This window comes from Tarenaya hassleriana, unplaced genomic scaffold (genome assembly GCF_000463585.1).
Source record: "Tarenaya hassleriana unplaced genomic scaffold, ASM46358v1 Cleome9, whole genome shotgun sequence".
NCBI lineage: Eukaryota > Viridiplantae > Streptophyta > Magnoliopsida > Brassicales > Cleomaceae > Tarenaya > Tarenaya hassleriana.
This window is the reverse complement of record NW_010971389.1, coordinates 3,742,913-3,762,430: the sequence shown is the minus strand read 5'-3', so window position 1 is coordinate 3,762,430 and position 19,518 is coordinate 3,742,913. Positions and strand designations below refer to the sequence as shown.

At 39.9% G+C, this 19,518-nt stretch overlaps 6 protein-coding genes across 14 annotated transcripts in view; all 6 read left to right on the top strand.

Annotated features, from left to right (window-relative positions):
* The first annotated feature begins 1,327 nt into the window (after nt 1-1,327).
* On the top strand, nt 1,328-4,455 carry LOC104804292 (probable serine/threonine-protein kinase Cx32, chloroplastic). Its single transcript, XM_010528542.2, has 5 exons — nt 1,328-1,590; nt 2,105-2,469; nt 3,235-3,370; nt 3,467-3,609; nt 3,723-4,455. The coding sequence occupies exons 1-5, from the start codon at nt 1,512-1,514 to the stop codon at nt 4,287-4,289; spliced, it is 1,290 nt and encodes a 429-aa protein (XP_010526844.1). The 5' UTR covers nt 1,328-1,511; the 3' UTR covers nt 4,290-4,455.
* A 689-nt stretch (nt 4,456-5,144) lies between these two features.
* LOC104804291 (cyclin-B2-1-like) lies at nt 5,145-7,783 on the top strand. 2 transcript variants are annotated; one of them, XM_010528541.1, is made up of 10 exons: nt 5,145-5,383; nt 5,490-5,610; nt 5,722-5,775; nt 5,877-6,054; nt 6,139-6,267; nt 6,382-6,471; nt 6,562-6,783; nt 6,873-6,971; nt 7,059-7,237; nt 7,371-7,783. In XM_010528541.1, the coding sequence occupies exons 1-10, from the start codon at nt 5,305-5,307 to the stop codon at nt 7,507-7,509; spliced, it is 1,290 nt and encodes a 429-aa protein (XP_010526843.1). In that variant the 5' UTR covers nt 5,145-5,304; the 3' UTR covers nt 7,510-7,783. The 2 variants fall into 2 exon arrangements, with proteins under 2 accessions (XP_010526843.1, XP_010526842.1); XM_010528540.2 differs by having other exon boundaries at nt 5,146-5,383; nt 5,490-5,616.
* Nucleotides 7,784-8,288: 505 nt separating this feature from the next.
* Nucleotides 8,289-10,631, top strand: LOC104804290 (probable acyl-activating enzyme 2). Its single transcript, XM_010528539.1, has 2 exons — nt 8,289-8,721; nt 8,932-10,631. Exons 1-2 carry the CDS (start codon nt 8,374-8,376, stop codon nt 10,396-10,398), a joined length of 1,815 nt encoding a protein of 604 aa, XP_010526841.1. The 5' UTR covers nt 8,289-8,373; the 3' UTR covers nt 10,399-10,631.
* Nucleotides 10,632-11,028: 397 nt separating this feature from the next.
* On the top strand, nt 11,029-13,061 carry LOC104804289 (probable acyl-activating enzyme 2). Its single transcript, XM_010528538.1, has 2 exons — nt 11,029-11,384; nt 11,471-13,061. The coding sequence occupies exons 1-2, from the start codon at nt 11,052-11,054 to the stop codon at nt 12,941-12,943; spliced, it is 1,806 nt and encodes a 601-aa protein (XP_010526840.1). The 5' UTR covers nt 11,029-11,051; the 3' UTR covers nt 12,944-13,061.
* A 674-nt stretch (nt 13,062-13,735) lies between these two features.
* Nucleotides 13,736-16,626, top strand: LOC104804288 (pentatricopeptide repeat-containing protein At2g17670). Of its 8 annotated transcripts, none has more exons than XM_019201418.1 (4): nt 13,736-15,196; nt 15,296-15,393; nt 16,005-16,098; nt 16,398-16,626. In XM_019201418.1, the coding sequence occupies exons 1-2, from the start codon at nt 13,750-13,752 to the stop codon at nt 15,391-15,393; spliced, it is 1,545 nt and encodes a 514-aa protein (XP_019056963.1). In that variant the 5' UTR covers nt 13,736-13,749; the 3' UTR covers nt 16,005-16,098; nt 16,398-16,626. The 8 variants fall into 8 exon arrangements, with proteins under 8 accessions (XP_019056963.1, XP_019056964.1, XP_019056959.1 ...); XM_019201419.1 differs by having other exon boundaries at nt 13,737-15,196; nt 15,299-15,393; XM_019201414.1 differs by having other exon boundaries at nt 13,741-15,397; nt 15,934-16,098.
* Nucleotides 16,627-19,049: 2,423 nt separating this feature from the next.
* Nucleotides 19,050-19,518, top strand: part of LOC104804287 — a 1,397-nt gene continuing 928 nt past the window's right edge. The window contains 1 exon segment of the mRNA XM_010528527.2: nt 19,050-19,518. This exon segment is cut by the window's right edge and continues 10 nt beyond it. Within this exon segment, the coding sequence (XP_010526829.1) occupies nt 19,253-19,518 (266 nt within the window). The 5' untranslated portion in view covers nt 19,050-19,252.

Sequence of the window (19,518 nt, the reverse complement as noted above, 5' to 3'; positions counted from 1 at the left end):
ATACTTAGATCATGACATTTAATCAATAATATAATCAATATTCTTGTCTGTAGACGACTGTCCATTCTCTTTCTTATTCCAAAGACCTGAATTTGACACAATTTATTTATTTATTTATTTATTTTATATTGGACTTAATCTCCAACAATATTCTTGTATTTCCTTTTTTTTTGAGGCCATCATTATTTGAAGGTCGTTATCGATTTGATATGGTGTCTTCCCAGAAATTTCTCCTTAATATATTTTACAAATTTTTTATTTTATTTTCTGTGCCAACCATTTCTTATTATCACAAATGTTTTTTTTGGGGTGTGTGTATATATATACAAGTGGGTCTAACAGATAACAAGATAATATTTCATGTCAAATAAAAATGTTGTTTAAATTGTTTTTTTTTTTTGGGTAAATGATGATGTTTAAATTGTTATATATACAGTACGCAACAAATAAATGATAGCACGACGGTCAAGAGCTTTATCACAGTAAATGATATAAGTTTTTTTTTTGCATATTATTGAAAACTAAAAATAAGTTGAAACACTGGAAATGTCAGTAAACTTGACATATTATTATATTTTATATTTGATTTAAATTTTGTTTTAGTAAAAATTATATTGTAAATGTATTGTATATTTTTAATTCATTGCATAATCAAGAAAAGCATATTGTATATTTAATACCAACATGGCCAATATTTAACGTATGGCGGACGAAGTGCTACCGGTAGATTTTATTTTAAAATGCATTATTTTGTGGAATGTGTTTTATGGTATAATAATGGAAAACGTTTATATGATTAAAGAGTCGTGTGAGTGTAACGAATGTTTGACCTTTGCGCATTTTGCGGGGGACAAGCCACACAATTCAACCACGGAGTCTACCTTTTCACTCGATTTTTTTATAAAACAAATGTCTAATAATTTTCTTAATTTAAATAAAATTAATTTCTAGATAATGATTTATCTTAACCGATATAAATAATACATTTTTTAGCTATTAAAATTAATATTAAAAAAAAAGAAAGCAAAACTCGATTTCTTGATTAAAAACATGCATATTTAACCGGATAAATACTAACCACATGTACACTTAACCGGACGGATATACATGTAATACTCTCTAATACGATAATTTCCAGGTTTTTATTTTATTCTTTACTTTTTTTTAAAAAAAAATCTTATGATCTTTGGTCGTCTTTTTATTCTTGTAAAAATATGTTGTTACATTTAAATTATAAAAAAAAAATCATGGATGAAGTCGTAAATTGGTGAGTTATGTTCCTCGTCCTTGCTTATAATTTATTTTGTTTAACAAATAGCCTTTTTTCCCACCTTGAATTATTCCAAAAAAAAAAAAAGCTCTCCTTGTTGATTTCTTTTTTCTTCCTGTCTTCGTGTTTCTATCATTTGGATTCAAGAATTCGATCAGATACAGTTATTCTCACCGGTTTGATCGTCTTGTTGTCGTTCTTGTCTGAATAAAAACCAGAGAAGAGAAGAGAAGCAGATGAAATGGGTCTTTGCTTTTCATCTTCCTGCTCTTCGTCTCCCTCCCCTCCGACCACCTCCTCCTCCACCTTCCAGAATCATGGTATCTTCTGCTTCATTTTTTTTTCTTTGTTCTTTGTGTTTTTTTTTCACAGTTCTTGTTCATCGGCCCTTGGATTTTCTTGTCTCCATGGATTTTCCCTTTCCAAGGTCGTCGCCCAGTTCCTCCTCCTCTCCCTGGGTTTTTCAAATCTGCAGATCTTCCGTTTGAGTTTTTATGGGTTTTCTCTGTCTCTCTCTCTCTTGCTTGTTGCCGCCATTACTGAATACCCACCAACACACAAGGTGTTGACTTCTGAATCAACCAGCTTCAGACACAAATTCATCGAGTTTCTTGCCCTTTTTGCTGCCGTTTTCAACGTTTTATTGTCAGTTTATGATAAATGATTCATTTGGTAATCCAGTTTTTGCACAGATCGCCACCGAATTCAACGCCAGTCTCTTATACACACACCCAGAACTTTTTTTTGTTGATAAAACATACACCCAGAACTTATACATCCAAAAATGAAGATAACATCCTCCGTATCTCTCTCATCGATTCACAATCCTTTCAGCTGCAGTATCAAACAATCACAGCGGCAACGGAGCAGAGTTCTCGTCGGCCAGCGTGACGACGACGACGACGAACAGCAGCGCCGGTGGCCGGAGCCAACAAATCTCGGAGGCGGAGACGGAGAACTCCTTCACCGACGGTCAGATTCTGGAGACGCCGAACCTCAAGATCTACACTTTCTCCGAGCTGAAGACAGCGACGATGAATTTCAAACCAAACACGGTGTTGGGTCAAGGCGGTTTCGGAAAAGTTTACAAGGGCTGGGTCGACGAGATCACTCTCTCCCCCTCCAAGGTCGGTTCCGGCATGATCGTCGCCGTCAAGAGATTGAACTCTGAGAGTGTTCAAGGTTTCGCCGAGTGGCGAGTAAGTCTTCTTCCTCTGCGTCTTCCCTTTCTTTTCAACGATTTTCACTGCGGTTATGGAGAGTTACTGCTGTGAATAGTTTATTCAACCTCTAATCAACCCGTTAGTACTTAATGAAGTTGCTATCTTTCTATTTGCTCTCCATAATAACGATGTTAAAAATGACATGTTTGGAAAATTGTTACCATGATTTTGGTAACTGTTTTGATTGAATATAAACCATCTAGATTTTTTTTTATATATTATATAGTTAGATTTAGTGTTAGAACCCTCAAATCAAAACGTCGGTCCATCAGGTAATTATTAGAAGAAATTAGAATTTTGTTTGTTTTTTGATGAGCATGTTGCTAATGATAGAAGAAAAAATTCCACCTACCACCATATCCATTAAAGCAAATGGTTATAATATTTTGTAATCGAATTTTATCATAACCTTTTTACCCACTTGTTGAACTTGTTCGGCTCCTAATATTGACTTCAATTTTACATTCCATTCCACATTGGTGTGGGGCTGTCGTACATGACATTGTCATGTATGATATATATTTGATTGCTTTCATTCATGCATTAGAAGTTGAGTATTTGGTTAGTATTGGTTTATATCCGGTTATGTAATTCTGGTTTGGTTTCATCGTTATTCTATTTCTTAAGTTTTGCCCTTTCTTCAAACCAAAACTACATCATAATAAGATGTAAAACCAACTAATCAAATATAATTAAGGAATCTTTAATAGAAATGATTAGCATTTAATTATTTTTTGGCAGTCGGAAATCAACTTCTTGGGGAAACTGTCGCATCCAAACCTCGTCAAGTTGCTCGGATACTGTTGGGAAGACAAGGAACTCCTCCTTGTTTACGAGTTCATGCCCAAAGGAAGTCTCGAGAATCATCTTTTTAGACGTACGTTCGTTAGTTTATATTTCCGCGTTACCATCTAATCAGCATATTACAAATCGAAACTGAAACTCTTTTATGTTTTGATCGATTTTCGTGTAGGAAATCCGGCGGTGGAACCGCTGTCTTGGGACCTAAGGCTCAAGATTGCGATCGGTGCAGCTCGAGGTCTCACGTTTCTTCACAGCTCAAACCGAGAGGTCATCTACCGAGATTTCAAAGCCTCTAATATACTGCTAGACTCGGTCAGTTAAAATTTTCTAGACTTTTTTTTTTTATGTAGAAGATGTAGTTGGACCATAGTTGTGGTAAACTTACGAATTATAAAAAAATGACGGAGAATGTGTCTGCTGGGCAGGATTATAACGCGAAGATATCGGATTTTGGACTGGCGAAACTAGGACCGTCGAACGAAAAGTCACATGTCACCACTCGGATCATGGGCACTTACGGCTACGCTGCTCCTGAATACATGGCAACAGGGCATCTATACGTGAAGAGCGACGTGTACACGTTCGGGGTGGTGCTGCTGGAAATGATGACGGGCTTAAGAGCGCACGACACGAGACGACCGGACGGGCAACAGAGCCTCGTGGATTGGCTAAGGCCGAGTCTTGTCGGAAGCAGAAGCAAAGTCAAACTCATAATGGACACTCGTCTCAAGGGTCAGTACTCTTCCGCCGCCGTAGCCGAGTTGGCTCAGCTCACCGCTTCCACCCTCGAGCCTGATCCCAAGAAACGTCCTCACATGAAACACGTCCTCGAGGTTCTGGAGCATGTCCGCCGAATCAACGTCCCTAAACGCACCGTTTCCGATTCCTCTTCGAATTCTACGCCGCTAAGTAGTCACCGGAGTAGGTATCAAGTTGCCGGCGGCGGCGTTTATCATCGGCGTTCTCCGGCTCCGGCGAGGGGAGGAGGATAATTTTCCGGCGGGGCGAATGAGTGAGTAGTAGTTACCTTTTTTTTGTGGATTCGTTCATTCAAAGGTTTTGATGGTGCTTTACAGCATAGGAACACGGTTGATATGTTTAGAGTGTTTGGTAATGTGTGTAATTTATTTGAATAATGGGTTTTTTCCCTTATACATATATTATATGGACCTGTCAATTAAACTTTGAAATAAATTGAGAGATCCAAATATAGGATATCATAAATCACATATAGAAAAAAGTTTGCCAATAGTTTTACTGAAATTAACGGGGATATATGTGCGTACGTATGTACTGTAGATATATGCAAACAAAAGTATTCAAGCCGTGTCGTTTAATCTATCAATTAATTACTTTAACAAAAAAAATTGATTAAGTAATTATGCTTATCTATGATTAATTAATTAGATTAAGCGGGCAAAGTGATGATGATGATGATGACGGAAGAAGGGGAGGAGGCTCCCACGGTTCACGGCATCATTCTCTGACGCTGCCCGTTTAGGCCTTGATTTTGGTAAACGTTGACTACGCTTAACATTTTATTTAGTGCCTAATCACTTTTCCTAATCTCACCCATTTTCCATATAATTGTCTTTACAACTAAGCCCTTGTAAAAAAAATTAATTACAGAATATCGTATATAATATAGGACTTGTCTGAAAAAAAAGAAAACAAAACAAAATAATTTAAATTGAGAAGAGAGATACACGGGCACATGACAGACAAGGTGACCGTTGCCTAAAGACGGACTTGGAAGGAAATCTTGCTTACTTCATGATCCAACGGTCATTTTCATCACTAGTCGTTGGATCTTTTTTTTTAAAAAAAAAAGCTTTCTCCTTTTTAACTTTCTTTCCTCCGCTCTCTCCTTTCCTTTGCTTATTTCATCTCCCTTCCCCAGCTCCTGTTTCAATCCATCATACCCTTCGTTTGATGTTCTTCGTCGAGGGTTTCTGATTTCGAGTTGTGGGTCTCAGATTTCGAACGGAATAAGCAAAGGAAAAAAAAATGGTTATCTCCGAGGAGATCAATCGTAATGTCGTTATCAAACCCATTACTGCTACTGCTACCGTTAGTCTTCATCAAGGTTGATGCATCTCAGAATCTGAAGAGTCAATTACTAATTTCCGTGATGGAATTCACAGTGTTACGCAGAAAATCTAATACGGGTCGGTGGTTTTTCTGGGTTTTAGATGAGAGGGGAAGCAGGAGATTCGGACAGGAGAATCGACAGAACCGGAGAGCGTTGCGTGTGATTAATCAGAACCTGGTCGGAGCGAGAGGATACCCTTGTGTTGTCAACAAGAGAGGCTTGTCTGAGTAACAACACCTTGAATCCTCCACAGTTTCTTAGCTCTCTGTCTTATTTTCTCCAAAATGATTATTGTAACATGTTCCTGGTTTTTGGATGATTTGTCTCAACAGGAAGAACGAAGGGTGTGGAATTAAGCTTGATTCTTTGCGTCCCCCTGTTACAAGGTCTTGAAACCTTAGTGTCTGTCCTCCTCCTCCTCCTTCTGTCTTGTTCTTGATTCATTTACCTTGTTTGTTGACGTGAAATCTGGAATCTGAATTCGCAGATCACGAGCCGAAGAGATGTGTCTTGAGGAGACGAAGAGACTGAAGCCATCAGCTCCGACAATGAACGAGTTCGGGGACTGTATATTCCTAGATGAGGAGGAAAAGGCGGCGGTGGACCACCCGATTCCAATGTCCTTGGAGGAACCAGACACAAGCCTTGGTGAATCTGACCCAATTGTATGCGAAAATGTTCATGTGTTAAGCCAGCCTCCAGTTACAAGATCCAATGATATTAATTGGTGAAAAATCTAAATTGGGCAGGAGGAAGTGGAAATGGAGGATATGAGAGTTGAAGAACCGATACTGGACATCGACAGTTCTGATGCAAAGAACTCACTTGCAGTCGTCGAGTATGTCGAAGATCTGTATGCATTCTACAGGAAAATGGAGGTATTCACTCCAAACTCTGCAACTTTATATGGAACTGAAGCAACTGAAGATTTGTATAAACGGTATTTGAATCTCGAGTTTTGTCTGAGAAAACAGTTGGATTCATATCTGCAGAGTTTTAGTTGTGCTCCAGCAGATTATATAACGCAACAGTTTGACATAAACGAGAAGATGAGAGCCATTCTGATAGATTGGCTCATTGAGGTACATTGGCCATCTCCTCTATGCTGAAAGTTAGTGGATAGAGAGAACCTTTGGTAGTGAGGTGAGCTTTTGTGTGAAATGCAAACGCAGGTTCACGACAAGTTCGATCTCATGAACGAGATGTTGTTTCTCACCGTGAATCTGATCGATAGATTCTTGTCCAAGCAAGCTGTTGCGAGAAAGAAGCTTCAGCTTGTAGGGTTAGTCGCAATGCTTTTAGCGTGCAAGTACGAGGAGGTTTCTGTTCCGTTCATCTCGGATCTAGTACTCATTTCTGACAAGGCTTACACGAAGAAAGACATTCTAGAAATGGTAAAGCCAATTTCCGTACCTATCTTGTCTCGTGCCAGAATTTGGATCAAGAGTTACATTGCTCTGATTCCTTTTTCCGCTGTCTGCAGGAGAAAACGATGCTCAATACACTGCAATTCAACGTCTCATTTCCAACACCGTACCCTTTTCTGGCGAGGTTCCTCAAGGCCGCTCAATCAGACAAGAAGGTAAGCCGTGTTCTTCTTTTGTTTCGCCTTATGATCAAAAGGTCTATACAGCAAGAAGGTTCAGTATATGTTTATTGTCACTTTTAGTTGGAGATTACGGCATCGTTCTTGATCGAGCTTGCCCTTGTGGAGTATGAGATGCTTCAGTTTCCACCGTCATTACTAGCAGCCGCTGCTGTGTACACCGCTCAGTGTACACTTCATGGATTCAGACAATGGAACAGCACGTGCGAGTTTCACAGCCGCTACTCAGAAGATCAGCTTATGTAGGCGTTTCTTCCTCATTTGAATCCCCCCATATCCTTTCAATACCCCGAAAGCTCGATCCTTTTACCTCTAAAACGCAAAAGGGCACAAAAAAGATTGATCTTTTTCGTGAATCGATTCGCGGGTTGACAGGGAATGTTCCAGAAAGATGGTAACCTTCCATGAGAGGGCGGCGAGCGGGAAGCTGACCGGAGTACATAGGAAGTACTGCTCGTCAAAGTTTGGATACATAGCAAAATGTGAACCTGCACATTTTCTTCAGAAGCCATAGCAAAAAGGAGAATAGTAAGTAATGTACAGCTGCTGACATTCTTATTACATAACTCCACATTACTTGAAGAACAAGTAACATAAAAGCCGAAAACTTTCTGCCAGCAGCCAGCTTCCAGTTTGCTCCCGAAGTTGTCTGTTTGTTTAGTTCAAATTGTTTTTTTTTTTTTTTCAGTTTGATGATCTCTTTTGTCATCTACTCTCACTGTAATTTTCTGTTTGCTGCTTCACTCATCTCAGCAATAAACTCTTATGAATGAATGACACATTCTTGACTTCAGACAAAGATTTACATTTCGGGCACTTCCACAACTTCTGTGAATTTGGTCCTAAAAACCTGTTGATTTACCCCATCAATGAAAGAAAAAAAAACCATTTTTAACTGATATATATTACCATAGATGCTGTAATTTAACTATTAAATATATACACGTAAACACGCACCACCACATATACATAGACATGCAACATACATGCACACAAACACACACACCAACATTACGACATCTAGTAAATAAATCCGGAAAGACACGTTTTATTCACATGAATTGCAGGAAAGCTCAAGGTTGGGTTGTGACCCAAAAAATTAAAGGAAAGAAGAAGAAAACCCTACCACGTGATCCTCTCTCCGACCAGCAATCACACTGTTCAAAGGATAGGGTGGGCAACTCCATTGATAACTGAAGTTTATTCCCGGTTAAATTATCTACTTTATCCTCGCAAAATTTTATTATTTTTTTTTGTAATTCTCTGTGTTGTCTTCATCCATCCAAACCAAAGGTGTGGGTGCCCCACTGAATTCCAATTTAAGAGGGTTTTCTCCTTCTTGTTTGATTGCTGCATGTAGATCTTCTAATCGCTAATAATGGGCTTCTTCTTCTTAGCCAGAAATTCACTCGCACGTTTCAGCCCACGTTTTCGGGGTTTATTGTTGAACCACCGTTGCTTCACAGCCTCGGATTCCGGCGAGTTTTGTGGGGTTTCCGGTGAATCGGAGCCGGAATCATGGAAATCGATGGAGGGTCTGCTTCGTTGTTCCGCAAATTACGCTCCTTTAACACCCATCACCTTCTTGGAGAGATCGGCCAACGTTTACGGGGACAAAACCTCAGTCGTGTTTGGTTCCGTGAAGCACACTTGGAGTCGAACCCACCAACGCTGTCTCAGCCTTGCTTCTGCTCTTACCCTAATTGGAATCTCTCCCGGAGATGTGGTTAGTGTTGATATTGTCCCATCATCTTGCTTGTCCTTCTCTCTGCCATTGTTCGTCGCTTCAATTCTGGTTTCCATGATCCTACGGAGTGGGTTTTAGTTCAAGTTCTAGTTCATGTTGATGAATACAAGAAGGTTTTTCTTGAAGGAGAATCATGATGAAGTGATGCTTGATCTTAGATCATGAAACTCTTATATGTTGATATTTCAGGTTGCAGCTTTGGCGCCGAATGTCCCAGCAATGTATGAGCTCCATTTCGCTGTTCCAATGGCTGGATCGATCCTCTGCACGCTCAATACTCGCCATGATCCTGCCACTCTGTCTGTTTTGCTGAGACATTCCGAGGCAAAAGCCCTCTTTGTCGATCACCAGTTGTTGGAAGTTGCTCGTGAAGCTCTTGATCTCCTTGCCAAATCGGACAGAACAAGAAAAACTCCGATACTTGTCTTAATCTCTCACTCTGAAGATGGCTTGTCCCCAGCCTCCTCAAGCCTTGCTTCAGAGCACAACTGTATTGATTATGAATACGAAAGCTTGCTTGAAACTGGAAGTATAGAGTTTGAGGTGAGGAACCCGAGAAGCGAATGGGATCCAATCAGTATAAACTATACTTCCGGGACAACGTCAAGGCCTAAAGGCGTGGTGTACAGCCATAGAGGAGCCTATCTGAATTCACTCGCCACGCTCTTTCTTCACAGAATTTGTGATTCTTCGGTTTATTTGTGGACGGTCCCTATGTTTCACTGCAATGGATGGTGCCTCATATGGGGAATTGCTGCACAAGGTGGAACCAACATCTGCCTTAGGAAAGTCACTCCAAAAGCAATCTTTGAGAACATTACTCTGCACAATGTGACTCACATGGGAGGTGCTCCGACTGTACTGAACATGATCGTTAATTCCCCGGATACTGAACGTAAGCCGCTTCCTCACAGGGTGGAGATCATGACAGGCGGGTCACCGCCATTGCCACAGGTCCTGGCTAAGATGGAAGGATTAGGGTTCGATGTGTCTCATCTGTACGGCTTGACAGAGACGTATGGCCCAGGGACTCACTGTGCTTGGAAACCCAAATGGGATTCTCTTCCTTTGGAAGAGAGATCGAAGTTGAAAGCGAGACAAGGAGTTCGGCATCTGGGTTTGGAAGGGCTCGACGTGAAAGACCCTGAGACAATGCAGAGCTTACCAAACGATGGTACAACCATGGGAGAGGTTATGTTCAGAGGAAACACCGTGATGAGCGGATACTTCAAAGACTTGAAAGCAACGGAAGAAGCTTTCAAAGGAGGTTGGCTTCACACGGGCGATCTTGCAGTGAAACATCCTGATGGGTATATCGAGATAAAGGATCGGCTAAAGGATGTGATCATCTCGGGAGGAGAGAATGTAAGCACGGTTGAGGTAGAGAGGGTTTTGTCTGGTCACCGTGCTGTTCTCGAGGCTGCAGTTGTGGGAAGGCCGGATGATCACTGGGGCCAGACACCATGCGCGTTTGTGAAGCTGAAAGACGGGTTCGATGTTAAACCCGAAGAGATTATAGAGTTCTGTAGAGAACACTTGCCTCATTACATGGCTCCAAAGACTGTTGTTTTTAGTGATTTGCCTAGAACTTCCACTGGCAAAGTACAGAAGTATCTGTTGAGACAGAGAGCTAATGAGATGGGCAGCTTGTCATGATCGCCAAGGACCATTGTTATGTCTTTGCTTCTCCTCCAGGATCTAATGCGGACATCAAAATCTGTTTCACATTCGGAACCAGTTCGAAAGACTTCAGACCATCTGATTCCATCGAATAAGCTATTTTTAGCAATACCAGAGTCCAGGTATGAAAGAACTTTCTAAGTTTGGGTTTTCAGTTATGTCTTTTATCTTCAAAATTTATAGGATCCTCTGAGATCATTGCCCTTTGATTCATCTCTCTGGATTTTTTTGTGTAGACTCTGTTCTCAAGATCAAGATTAGTAGGAGAGAAAGGACAAAACTGCTCTGTTTAAAACTTTAATCTTTGTTTATATATAAAAAAGGATAAATTGCAATACAAAATTAGCAAAATCAGTAGCTGTCAATACATTTTCATCCCATCAACTTCGAGAGCAGTTTCATCTTAGAAAAATGTTAAGAACATGACTCGTAAGCCAAAGCTGAGACAGAATCTCTGACTTGGTTCAAGACAAGCTTCAGAGCATCTTCTCCCTCAGATTCAGACAAAAGATGATTCTCTCCTACAAAACCCTCCTACTCTTCGGGAGATTTCTCTGCAGATGCAGAATCTCTCTCTCTCACTCTGCAGAGCAAGATAACACTGTTCCTGGTGCTAACCAGTTACGACCATGAGATACTTATTGAAAAAGAAACAGTTCTTGCACCTTCAACGGCTGCATGTGAACCAAGTTTCAGTTCCACAAGTTCGGGAACCCATCCCGGGTTTTACTGAAGATTTTGGACCAGAGTCATGGAGATCAATCGAGGGTCTGGTTCGTTGCTCGGCTAATTATGAGCCTTTGTCTCCTGTCAGTTTCTTGGAGAGAACGGCAAAGGTTTACAGAGACAAAACCTCTGTTGTGTACGGTTCTGTTAGCTACACATGGAGCCAAACCCAAACCCGTTGTCTCAAACTCGCTTCTGCATTAGTTCATCAGCTGGGGATTAACAGAGGAGACGTGGTGAGCCAAAATTTTTCCTCTTGAATCCATGTATAACTTCTTTTGCTTTCTCTGGTGAGTTTTAATGGTTTTGTTAATGTGCTTAGGTTGCAGTTTTGGCACCGAATGTTCCGGCCATGTACGAGCTCCATTTCGCAGTTCCAATGGCAGGAGCTGTGCTTTCTCCACTCAACACGCTTCTTGATCCTGAAGTGGTTTCGCTCGTTCTGAGACATTCAGAAGCGAAGGTCCTTTTCGTCGATGACCAGTTCCTTGAACTTGCCGAGGCAGCAATTGATCTCATTGTCAAGTCAGAAAATGCAAGAAAAGGACCAATCCTTGTCCTAATCTCCCAACCTGATCACACCATTGATAGCTCAGTACCCGCAGGGAGATTAACCTCAAGAACATCACTCCATTGCGGGTACGAAAGTTTGCTCGAGTCTGGAAGCAGTGAATTCGAGGTAAGGAAACCGGGAAGTGAATGGGATCCGATCAGTCTAAACTACACATCTGGAACGACTTCGAGATCTAAAGGAGTTGTAAGTAGCCATAGAGGAGCTTATGTGAATTCTCTCGCCACAGCGTTCCTTCCCAAGATGGGGGCATCATCTTCTCCTGTTTACCTCTGGACCGTCCCCATGTTTCATGCCAATGGATGGTCCCTCACTTGGGGAATGGCTGCACAAGGTGGGACCAATGTCTGCATTAGAGAAATCTCCGCAAAAGGCATCTTCAAGAATATATCAGAGCAGAAGGTGACACACATGGGAGCTGGCCCGACTATTCTGAACATGATTGTGAATTCACCTTTGGATGGAATACCGAAGCTTTCTCACCGAATCAAAGTCTTTACAGGCGGTTCACCTCCTCCTATACCGATCCTGAACAAGATGGACGAGATGGGTTTCGACGTATCTCATGTCTATGGCTTGACGGAAATCATGGGTCCAGGGACTTGCTGTGAGTCCAAACCAGAATGGGATTTGCTTTCTGCAGACGAAAGATCGAGATTGAAGGCCAGGCAAGGATTACAGCATTTGGCAGTTGACGAGGTAGATGTGAAAGATCCAGTCACGATGAAGAGCGTGCCATTGGACAGTACCACCATTGGTGAGATCATGTTCAGAGGAAACAGCGTAATGCTTGGATACTTCAAGGACGCGAAAGCAACCGAAGAAGCTTTCAGAGGAGGTTGGTTTCACACGAGCGATCTGGCCGTCAAACACTCAGATGGGTATATAGAGATAAAGGATCGGAAAAAGGATTTGATCGTTTCGGGAGGAGAAAACGTAAGCACGGTTGAGATCGAATGGGTTTTGTATAGCCATCAAGCCGTTCTTGAAGCTGCAGTTGTGGGGCGACCGGATAATCGCTGTGGGGCAACGCCTTTTGCGTTTGTGAAACTGAAAGATGGGTTTGATGTGAAAGAAGAGGAGATCATAGAGTTCTGTAGTGAGCATTTGGAGCATTACAAGGTCCCAAAGACGGTTGTTTTCGGGGTTTTGCCAAGAACTTCCACAGGGAAAGTGCAGAAGTACCTGCTGAGACAGAGAGCTAAAGCATTGGGTTCCTCGTAATAAAACTGAAAGTTAGTATGTTGTTGTTGTGTCAAGTATTCGAAATAAGATTTGTGGAAACTATCTAATGTGATATAGTTAATGATTATGAGATCTGAATCGTTGAGCTTAAGCAAAACATAAGAGAGAACCTGATCCTTATTACAGAGTTACATTCTACAATATAGTTGTTTCGTACAAATGCTCCAAAAACACGTTTTTGAGAAGAACCTCGGGTTGATCAAAGACAAGTTGCAGAACTTCTTGAGGAAAGAGTCCCCAGATTTATCTGAATCTACAGTTTCTTGTTGAGGGGTTTCCCACAAAATCGTTTCTTTGAAGGATTCTCAGGTTTCTCAGAACAATTCTGAGGATTATGGTCAATTTCTCAAGATTATGTTAGGATTCCAGAGATATTCACGTGTAGATTATAAGAGTTACTGTAACATTCAGTTAGAGTTGTGATGATTTCTTCATGTTGTCAGATGAGTAGAATTAATTGGAGATAATTGCAACTTGCAGTGTCAAATTGTCAGATACAGCCACCCAAAAGGACGTCATTGTCCCACCAGTTCAAGAAACCTCGTGGGAAAGCAACTCATTACTGAACAAGCCAAGACAGAATCTTTGACTTGAGCTGAAGACAAGCTACTGAGGATCTCCCCTTTCAGATACAGACAAAGACCTTCACCCCCCCAACTGTGAAGATCTCTCCTCTGCAGATTCTAGAAATATCGAGGCTTTTTGCTGTAGTGGGTGATGAGCCATGAAACATTTCTTCGGAAAGAAACCATTCTTCCTCTCCCTTCTACATCTCGAAAGACTGTATGCAAGCCCGGTTTTCAGTCTTGAAAACCCAGAATCAGAGAAATATAGAATGTATTATGGGTATGGGCCGAACATGGTTAAGCCCATTAGGCCCAAATTTCTCCCATGTTTTCTTTTCACTCGTGAATGCCACGCGCCTTTCTCTCCATTTCTCTCACTCAAACCCCTGCAAGAACCCTAGGCAGACCTTCACAGGGAGTGAGATACGGAGGGACGAAGATCGGCGACGAAGGAATTTGAGAAAGATGGGGAAGATTCCATCGTTTGTTCGGTCTTCAATGGCGAGGCAATTGGTGAAGAAGCCTGCCCCTGCTTCGGCGGCTGAGTCTCCAGCGCCCCCTCGGGATTCTCCCAGGAAAGCAGCCGAGAGAGAATCTGCCAAACTTTCCCGGAAAATCCAAGGACCCGGAGTGCCGTTTAAGAATCCTTTCAAGACACCTGATCTCTCGGACGCCAAAAAGCTCTTCAACTCGATCGTCTCCACCGCAAGGATCCCTCTCGATGTCAAATTTCACAACTCCGTTCTCCAATCGTATTCCTTGATCGCCACCGTTGATGATACGATGGGTTTTTTCCGTCACATCACGAAAATGCAACCGGATTTCTCTCCCGAACGGTCTACATTCCACATATTGCTCTCTAAGGCTTGCAGAGCACCCGATTCAACACTCCCCGATGTTCACCGAGTTCTCAACCTCATGTTCACTCATGGTTGTGAGCCTAATCAAGTCTCGACTGACATCGCGGTCCGGTCCCTGTGCGAATCTGGCCGGGTCGACGAAGCAGTAGATTTGGTGAAAGAACTCTCTGAGAAGCACTCGCCTCCGGATACCTATACGTACAATTTCCTTGTGAAGCATTTGTGTAAGTGCAGGTCTCTAAGTGCGGTCTATGGATTTGTGGATGAAATGAGGAGTTCTTTTGACATAAAGCCTGACCTTGTTACTTACACTATCTTGATTGATAATGTATGCAATTCTAAGAACTTAAGGGAGGCTATGAGATTAGTAAGTGCTCTTAGTGATTCTGGGTTTAAGCCGGATTGTTTCGTCTATAATACCATTATGAAGGGTTATTGCACGTTGAGTAAAGGGAGCGAAGCAATCGGTGTTTATAAGAAGATGAAGGAAGAGGGTGTTGAGCCGGATATGATTACTTATAATACTTTGATCTTTGGACTGTCGAAATCCGGTAGAGTTGATGAGGCTAGGAAATATTTGAAAGCTATGATTGAAGCGGGTCATGTCCCGGATGCTGTCACTTACACATCCTTGATGAACGGAATGTGTAGAAAAGGTGACGCTTTAGGGGCGATGAGCTTGTTGGAGGAAATGGAAGGGGAAGGGTGTAGTCCAAATTCTTGCACGTACAATACATTGCTTCATGGATTGTGCAAGGCAAGATTGTTGGAAAAAGGTGTTGAACTATACGGAGTGATGAAATCAGGTGACGTAAAGCTCGAGACCGCTGCTTATGCGACACTTTTGAGGGCTCTGGTTAGAAATGGTAGAGTTGCGGAGGCTTATGAAGTTTTTGACTATGCAGTAGACAGCAAGAGTTTAACAGATGTGGCCGCTTACTCTACGTTGGAGAGTACCGTGAAGTGGCTGAAAAAAGCGAAGGAACAAGGCCTGGCTGTCTAAGTGGGTACACTCTCTAGTCTCTAGCAGCTTTACCAGCTATTTTGTTTTGTTTTCCTGATTTGTGAATTTCTAGTTCCTTTTGAGGTTGTATGGTTCCGAAAAGGAATGAACTTGATAGGTAATTTCGGATGAATCTGTGTTTCATAAGAAATCAATATTGATGGATTGCAATACAACATGTTTACTTCTGTTCTGTTGTACTATTCTGCGGTATATGCACTTACACGTTTTCTTCAACATCTTGGACTGATGTCCTTGATGTATATATTGTCAAGGAATATTTGGGCAATGGTGCTTCTGCATCAAAACTTGTCCCAGTCTCTGAGATGTGTGTTTCTTACATTCAGTGAACTGTACTCTGTTTCATAAGCCAGATTCAGACCCCTCTGGAAAAAAATGTGAAACATTAAATTGCTTATTAGCTGTAAAGATCAATCTGCTCGAGGTAAATTTTAAATTTAGTTAGTATGTTTATCTGATGCAGCAGATCAGACAAAATCATCTGACCACAGATTGTTGTGCCCTTTTCTCTGGGTGCAGGTGAAGAGGACAGAGATACTGATATTACTTTCTCAAAGGAAAATGATGGGTTTTCTTTTGTGATGTTTCAGTTAAATTACAATGCAAATCATTGGGAAAAAAACAGAGGACAATACCCTGCAGCATCTTGAAGAAGATTTACAGAGACAAGCGGTCTAAATTCCGGTATGAATCCATTCTCTTGACCTCAATCATTAGACGAAAGAAATTCTTGTTTATTTGTGCTCTCCTGTCATGTTGTTTTGTTATATTGTATATTTACACATTTGTCTCCTTGTCTGCCGTAAAACAACAATATACGTAGATTATAGGGAAAATAATACATTGGAGGGGGGGAATGAACGTACAATGGCCGTATGTTCATGCTGCAACCCCTAGATTCTTGGACCTATGACGGCGATGACCCTTTTGCGCAATCTTGTATCGATGTTATATTCTCCTGAGTTGGCTTTGTTTTGTTCAAGAGAGACAGGACAGCAAGAGAGACAAGATATAATCAGAGGCTCTACGTTGCCGGATTCCACAGAGATCATTTGATTAAACAAGTGGACAGTTGGTGCAAATATCTTCTCTTTGTAAGGTTATAACATACCCATTTGCCTTTCATGAAGAACTTGATTACCAGAAATGCACAATTATCATTCTTGGAACCCTAATCGTCAAAAACTTTTAAAGTTTGATGCTTTTTTTTTACTTCTTCTCCTACCCGGATCGTAAAAATCGTAGAAGATTTAATATATAACATCTCTTAGAAGATTAGCTACGGCTTAATACGATCCATTAGGGGCTTTAATATAAGCATCTTTCCTTTGTATAAATGCAAATCGCATTAACCCAAGTGGAATATAAACTATCATAACCATCAAGATTTGAAATTTCATGTATATTTTCAAAAGAATGTGGTAACCATTGGGGTTGGACACGGGTCAGATACCCGTGATTTTGGAAATACCCGTCTTCATCTTCGTCTTCGCGGATTTCATGAAAACAATGTCGCATTCTCTATCTCATTAACACCGGGTACCCGTCGACCGGATACCCGTGATTAAGAGACGGGTATCCACACGTACTCGTAGCCGTAAAATATATATATTTTAAATAAATATAAATCAAATATTTAGTAAAATTATATTATTTAATTCAAAATATATATTTAAAATATAAAAAATATATATATCTTTGAATATATATAGATTTTTAAAAATTTTTAAAATATATATGTTAATTTTTAAAAGTTAAAACCTAATATTTAAATAAATAATTAAAAAAATATATATGTTAATTTTTAAAAGTTAAAACCTAATATTTAAATAAATAATTAAAAAAATATAGGAATATTTGATATTTTTATATATTTACGGATATCCGTGGGTATCCGTTTTCGTAAAAATGAAACTCGTGTCCGTCTTTGTTGTCATTTTTTTTGTACCCGTCTTCGTCTTCATTCAGAGATGAGTACCCGTTTTTCGGGTATTCATGAAACCGGATACCTGCGAACCCGCGGATAACGGGTATAAATGCCCAGCCCTAGTAATCATATTATTCCATTTAAGAAATAGGGAAAAAAAAAGATTTAAGAAGCGACAAATAAGGGAAATGAGGAATGAGCATGTATTTGATCACATGTGCCTACTCACGAAATTGATCAATACCCACTTGAAGCACCCCAATGTTCCATTTCATTCACGTGCTTATTCTAAAATTATCATTACATATTATTTTGCTTAGATTAATTAAAATAAATCTCACGCATTAATTGATGGAGCTACAAAAAAACTTGTTTGCTTCCGGCCCGAAGAACCCACATGACATGGTTGGTTCATGTGATGCCAACGAGGAATTCATAATTTAATTTGATTGAGAGTTTTTAACTACCAAGTTGCTTTTGGCGATTCTTGAAGGTCCAATGTTGAGTTTGGTTCAACTTCCAAAATGCTAAAAGACTCTTGATTTGGACATTTCAGCTGCAACAGTTTCAGCAGTTGAATTTTTCTCTTCCTCGTGATTGATAAATGTTACACTCCCTCCGTTCCAAAATATTTGTTATTTTAGATTGTTTCACATTTTCCAAGAAAATGGATCAAAAGTCACATATACTTTTATTTGATGATAAAAACAATGCAATCATTAATAATATATTGGAATTTGGTAGGGATAAAATTGAAAACTATTATAAAAAAATGTCTTGAAAATATAAAACTATAAATATTTTAAAACATAGAAAATAACCTAAAACTATAATTATTTTGAAACGAAGGGATAACAATAAATTGTTTCCATTAATAACTAATTAAGAAGGAAACAAAACAAGAGGAAATGCTGTAAATCTCTGCCTACGCAACAAAAACCATGTGATTTCTCATAATGTGCGAATTAAAATTAAATATTATGAGTTTTTTGGAAAATAAATTAAGAATATAGATATCAACTTTAGAAATCCAATAATGATTTTATTTAAGAAATTAATTAATGCGATTAATTGTATGAAGCATTTAAAGAAATTAAACCCATGCATTAAAGAAATAAATGATGGCGGCTAGGATCAACGTCTTCTGAAATTGAATAGTGAAAAAACAGAGGTAAGAAAAATAAGGTAATGAGAAACCTTAAAAGAAAAGACACGTGGCGTTTGTGCAATGGAAATAAACCTTTTTTTAATACGTAGGTGCAAATGATTATTTTTAATTTTTTGATAAATGATTATTTTTAATCATCAGGGATTTAACGGTAAAGTTGTTGTGTTATTTTTTTTTTACAATAGTAATACATAGATGATAGATGATTTTGGATCATACAATATTTCATTTGGTTTGAGTTTTTTTAATTATATTTAAAATCATATTCTTTTTTTTATATAAAATTTAGAAATCTATCTTATTGCAAATATATTTATCTTATTGATTTTTTAATCAGACTCTGTATAATGCCATCTCGTAGCATGTGAGATTCCTTTTGTCTGGTTTGTCTGAATTTCATGAAGAGCTTACGGTTCTTTGAAGCCGGACACTTCAAGAAATCTTAACCCAACATTTCATCAGTCGGTAAAAAAAAAAAAAAAAAAAAAAACAGAGAGACAAAAACGACATGTTGCTAAATAAGTTGAAAACAAGATCACTGTCAAAAGACTGATGATTTGTTCTTCGGCAAACAAACAGACTTAGATTAGGCGACCCATGTTCTTGCCACATGTACATGTGTATACCTCTGTGTGTGTATATATATATATATGAATGGTATGAACCGTGAACCCTGAAGCCAATTCAAGCTAATACCTCGTTTGAAGATTCGGATCGTTTCTTTCTCTCTCTGAAAAATCAGAATGGAGGGTTTGAGTTCGCTTTTGCTGTCGGATCAAACCACTCATCAGCCTGTTCGGTCTGTGAGTTTGCCCTCAAGAATCCACCCTCTCTCTGCTAAACTCCGAGCTGCTCTGAACCGCCTCAGTATCTGGCAGAGATCTTCTTCGTCGGTTTCGATCTCGGCTTCTTTCGGATCTGAAACACTTCATGTCGGGCTGATGAACCTCTCTGAGCTCTACGGATGTGTCCATGAACTCCTTCAGTCTCCTCATGTTCAAACCGCTCT

Excerpts from the sequence above, each read along its gene's own strand:
- LOC104804289 (XM_010528538.1), top strand. The coding sequence starts at position 11,052 with ATGAGATACTTATTGAAAAAGAAACAGTTCTTGCACCTTCAACGGCTG. Across the intron at positions 11,385-11,470 it reads GGATTAACAGAGGAGACGTG|GTTGCAGTTTTGGCACCGAA; the intron begins GTGAGCCAAAAT and ends TAATGTGCTTAG.
- LOC104804288 (XM_019201414.1), top strand. The coding sequence starts at position 13,750 with ATGCAAGCCCGGTTTTCAGTCTTGAAAACCCAGAATCAGAGAAATATA.
- LOC104804292 (XM_010528542.2), top strand. The coding sequence starts at position 1,512 with ATGGGTCTTTGCTTTTCATCTTCCTGCTCTTCGTCTCCCTCCCCTCCG. Across the intron at positions 1,591-2,104 it reads CTCCACCTTCCAGAATCATG|CTGCAGTATCAAACAATCAC; the intron begins GTATCTTCTGCT and ends CAATCCTTTCAG. Across the intron at positions 3,610-3,722 it reads CTAATATACTGCTAGACTCG|GATTATAACGCGAAGATATC; the intron begins GTCAGTTAAAAT and ends TCTGCTGGGCAG.
- LOC104804290 (XM_010528539.1), top strand. The coding sequence starts at position 8,374 with ATGGGCTTCTTCTTCTTAGCCAGAAATTCACTCGCACGTTTCAGCCCA. Across the intron at positions 8,722-8,931 it reads GAATCTCTCCCGGAGATGTG|GTTGCAGCTTTGGCGCCGAA; the intron begins GTTAGTGTTGAT and ends TTGATATTTCAG.
- LOC104804291 (XM_010528540.2), top strand. The coding sequence starts at position 5,305 with ATGGTTATCTCCGAGGAGATCAATCGTAATGTCGTTATCAAACCCATT. Across the intron at positions 6,268-6,381 it reads CATTCTACAGGAAAATGGAG|AGTTTTAGTTGTGCTCCAGC; the intron begins GTATTCACTCCA and ends TCATATCTGCAG. Across the intron at positions 7,238-7,370 it reads TACTCAGAAGATCAGCTTAT|GGAATGTTCCAGAAAGATGG; the intron begins GTAGGCGTTTCT and ends GCGGGTTGACAG.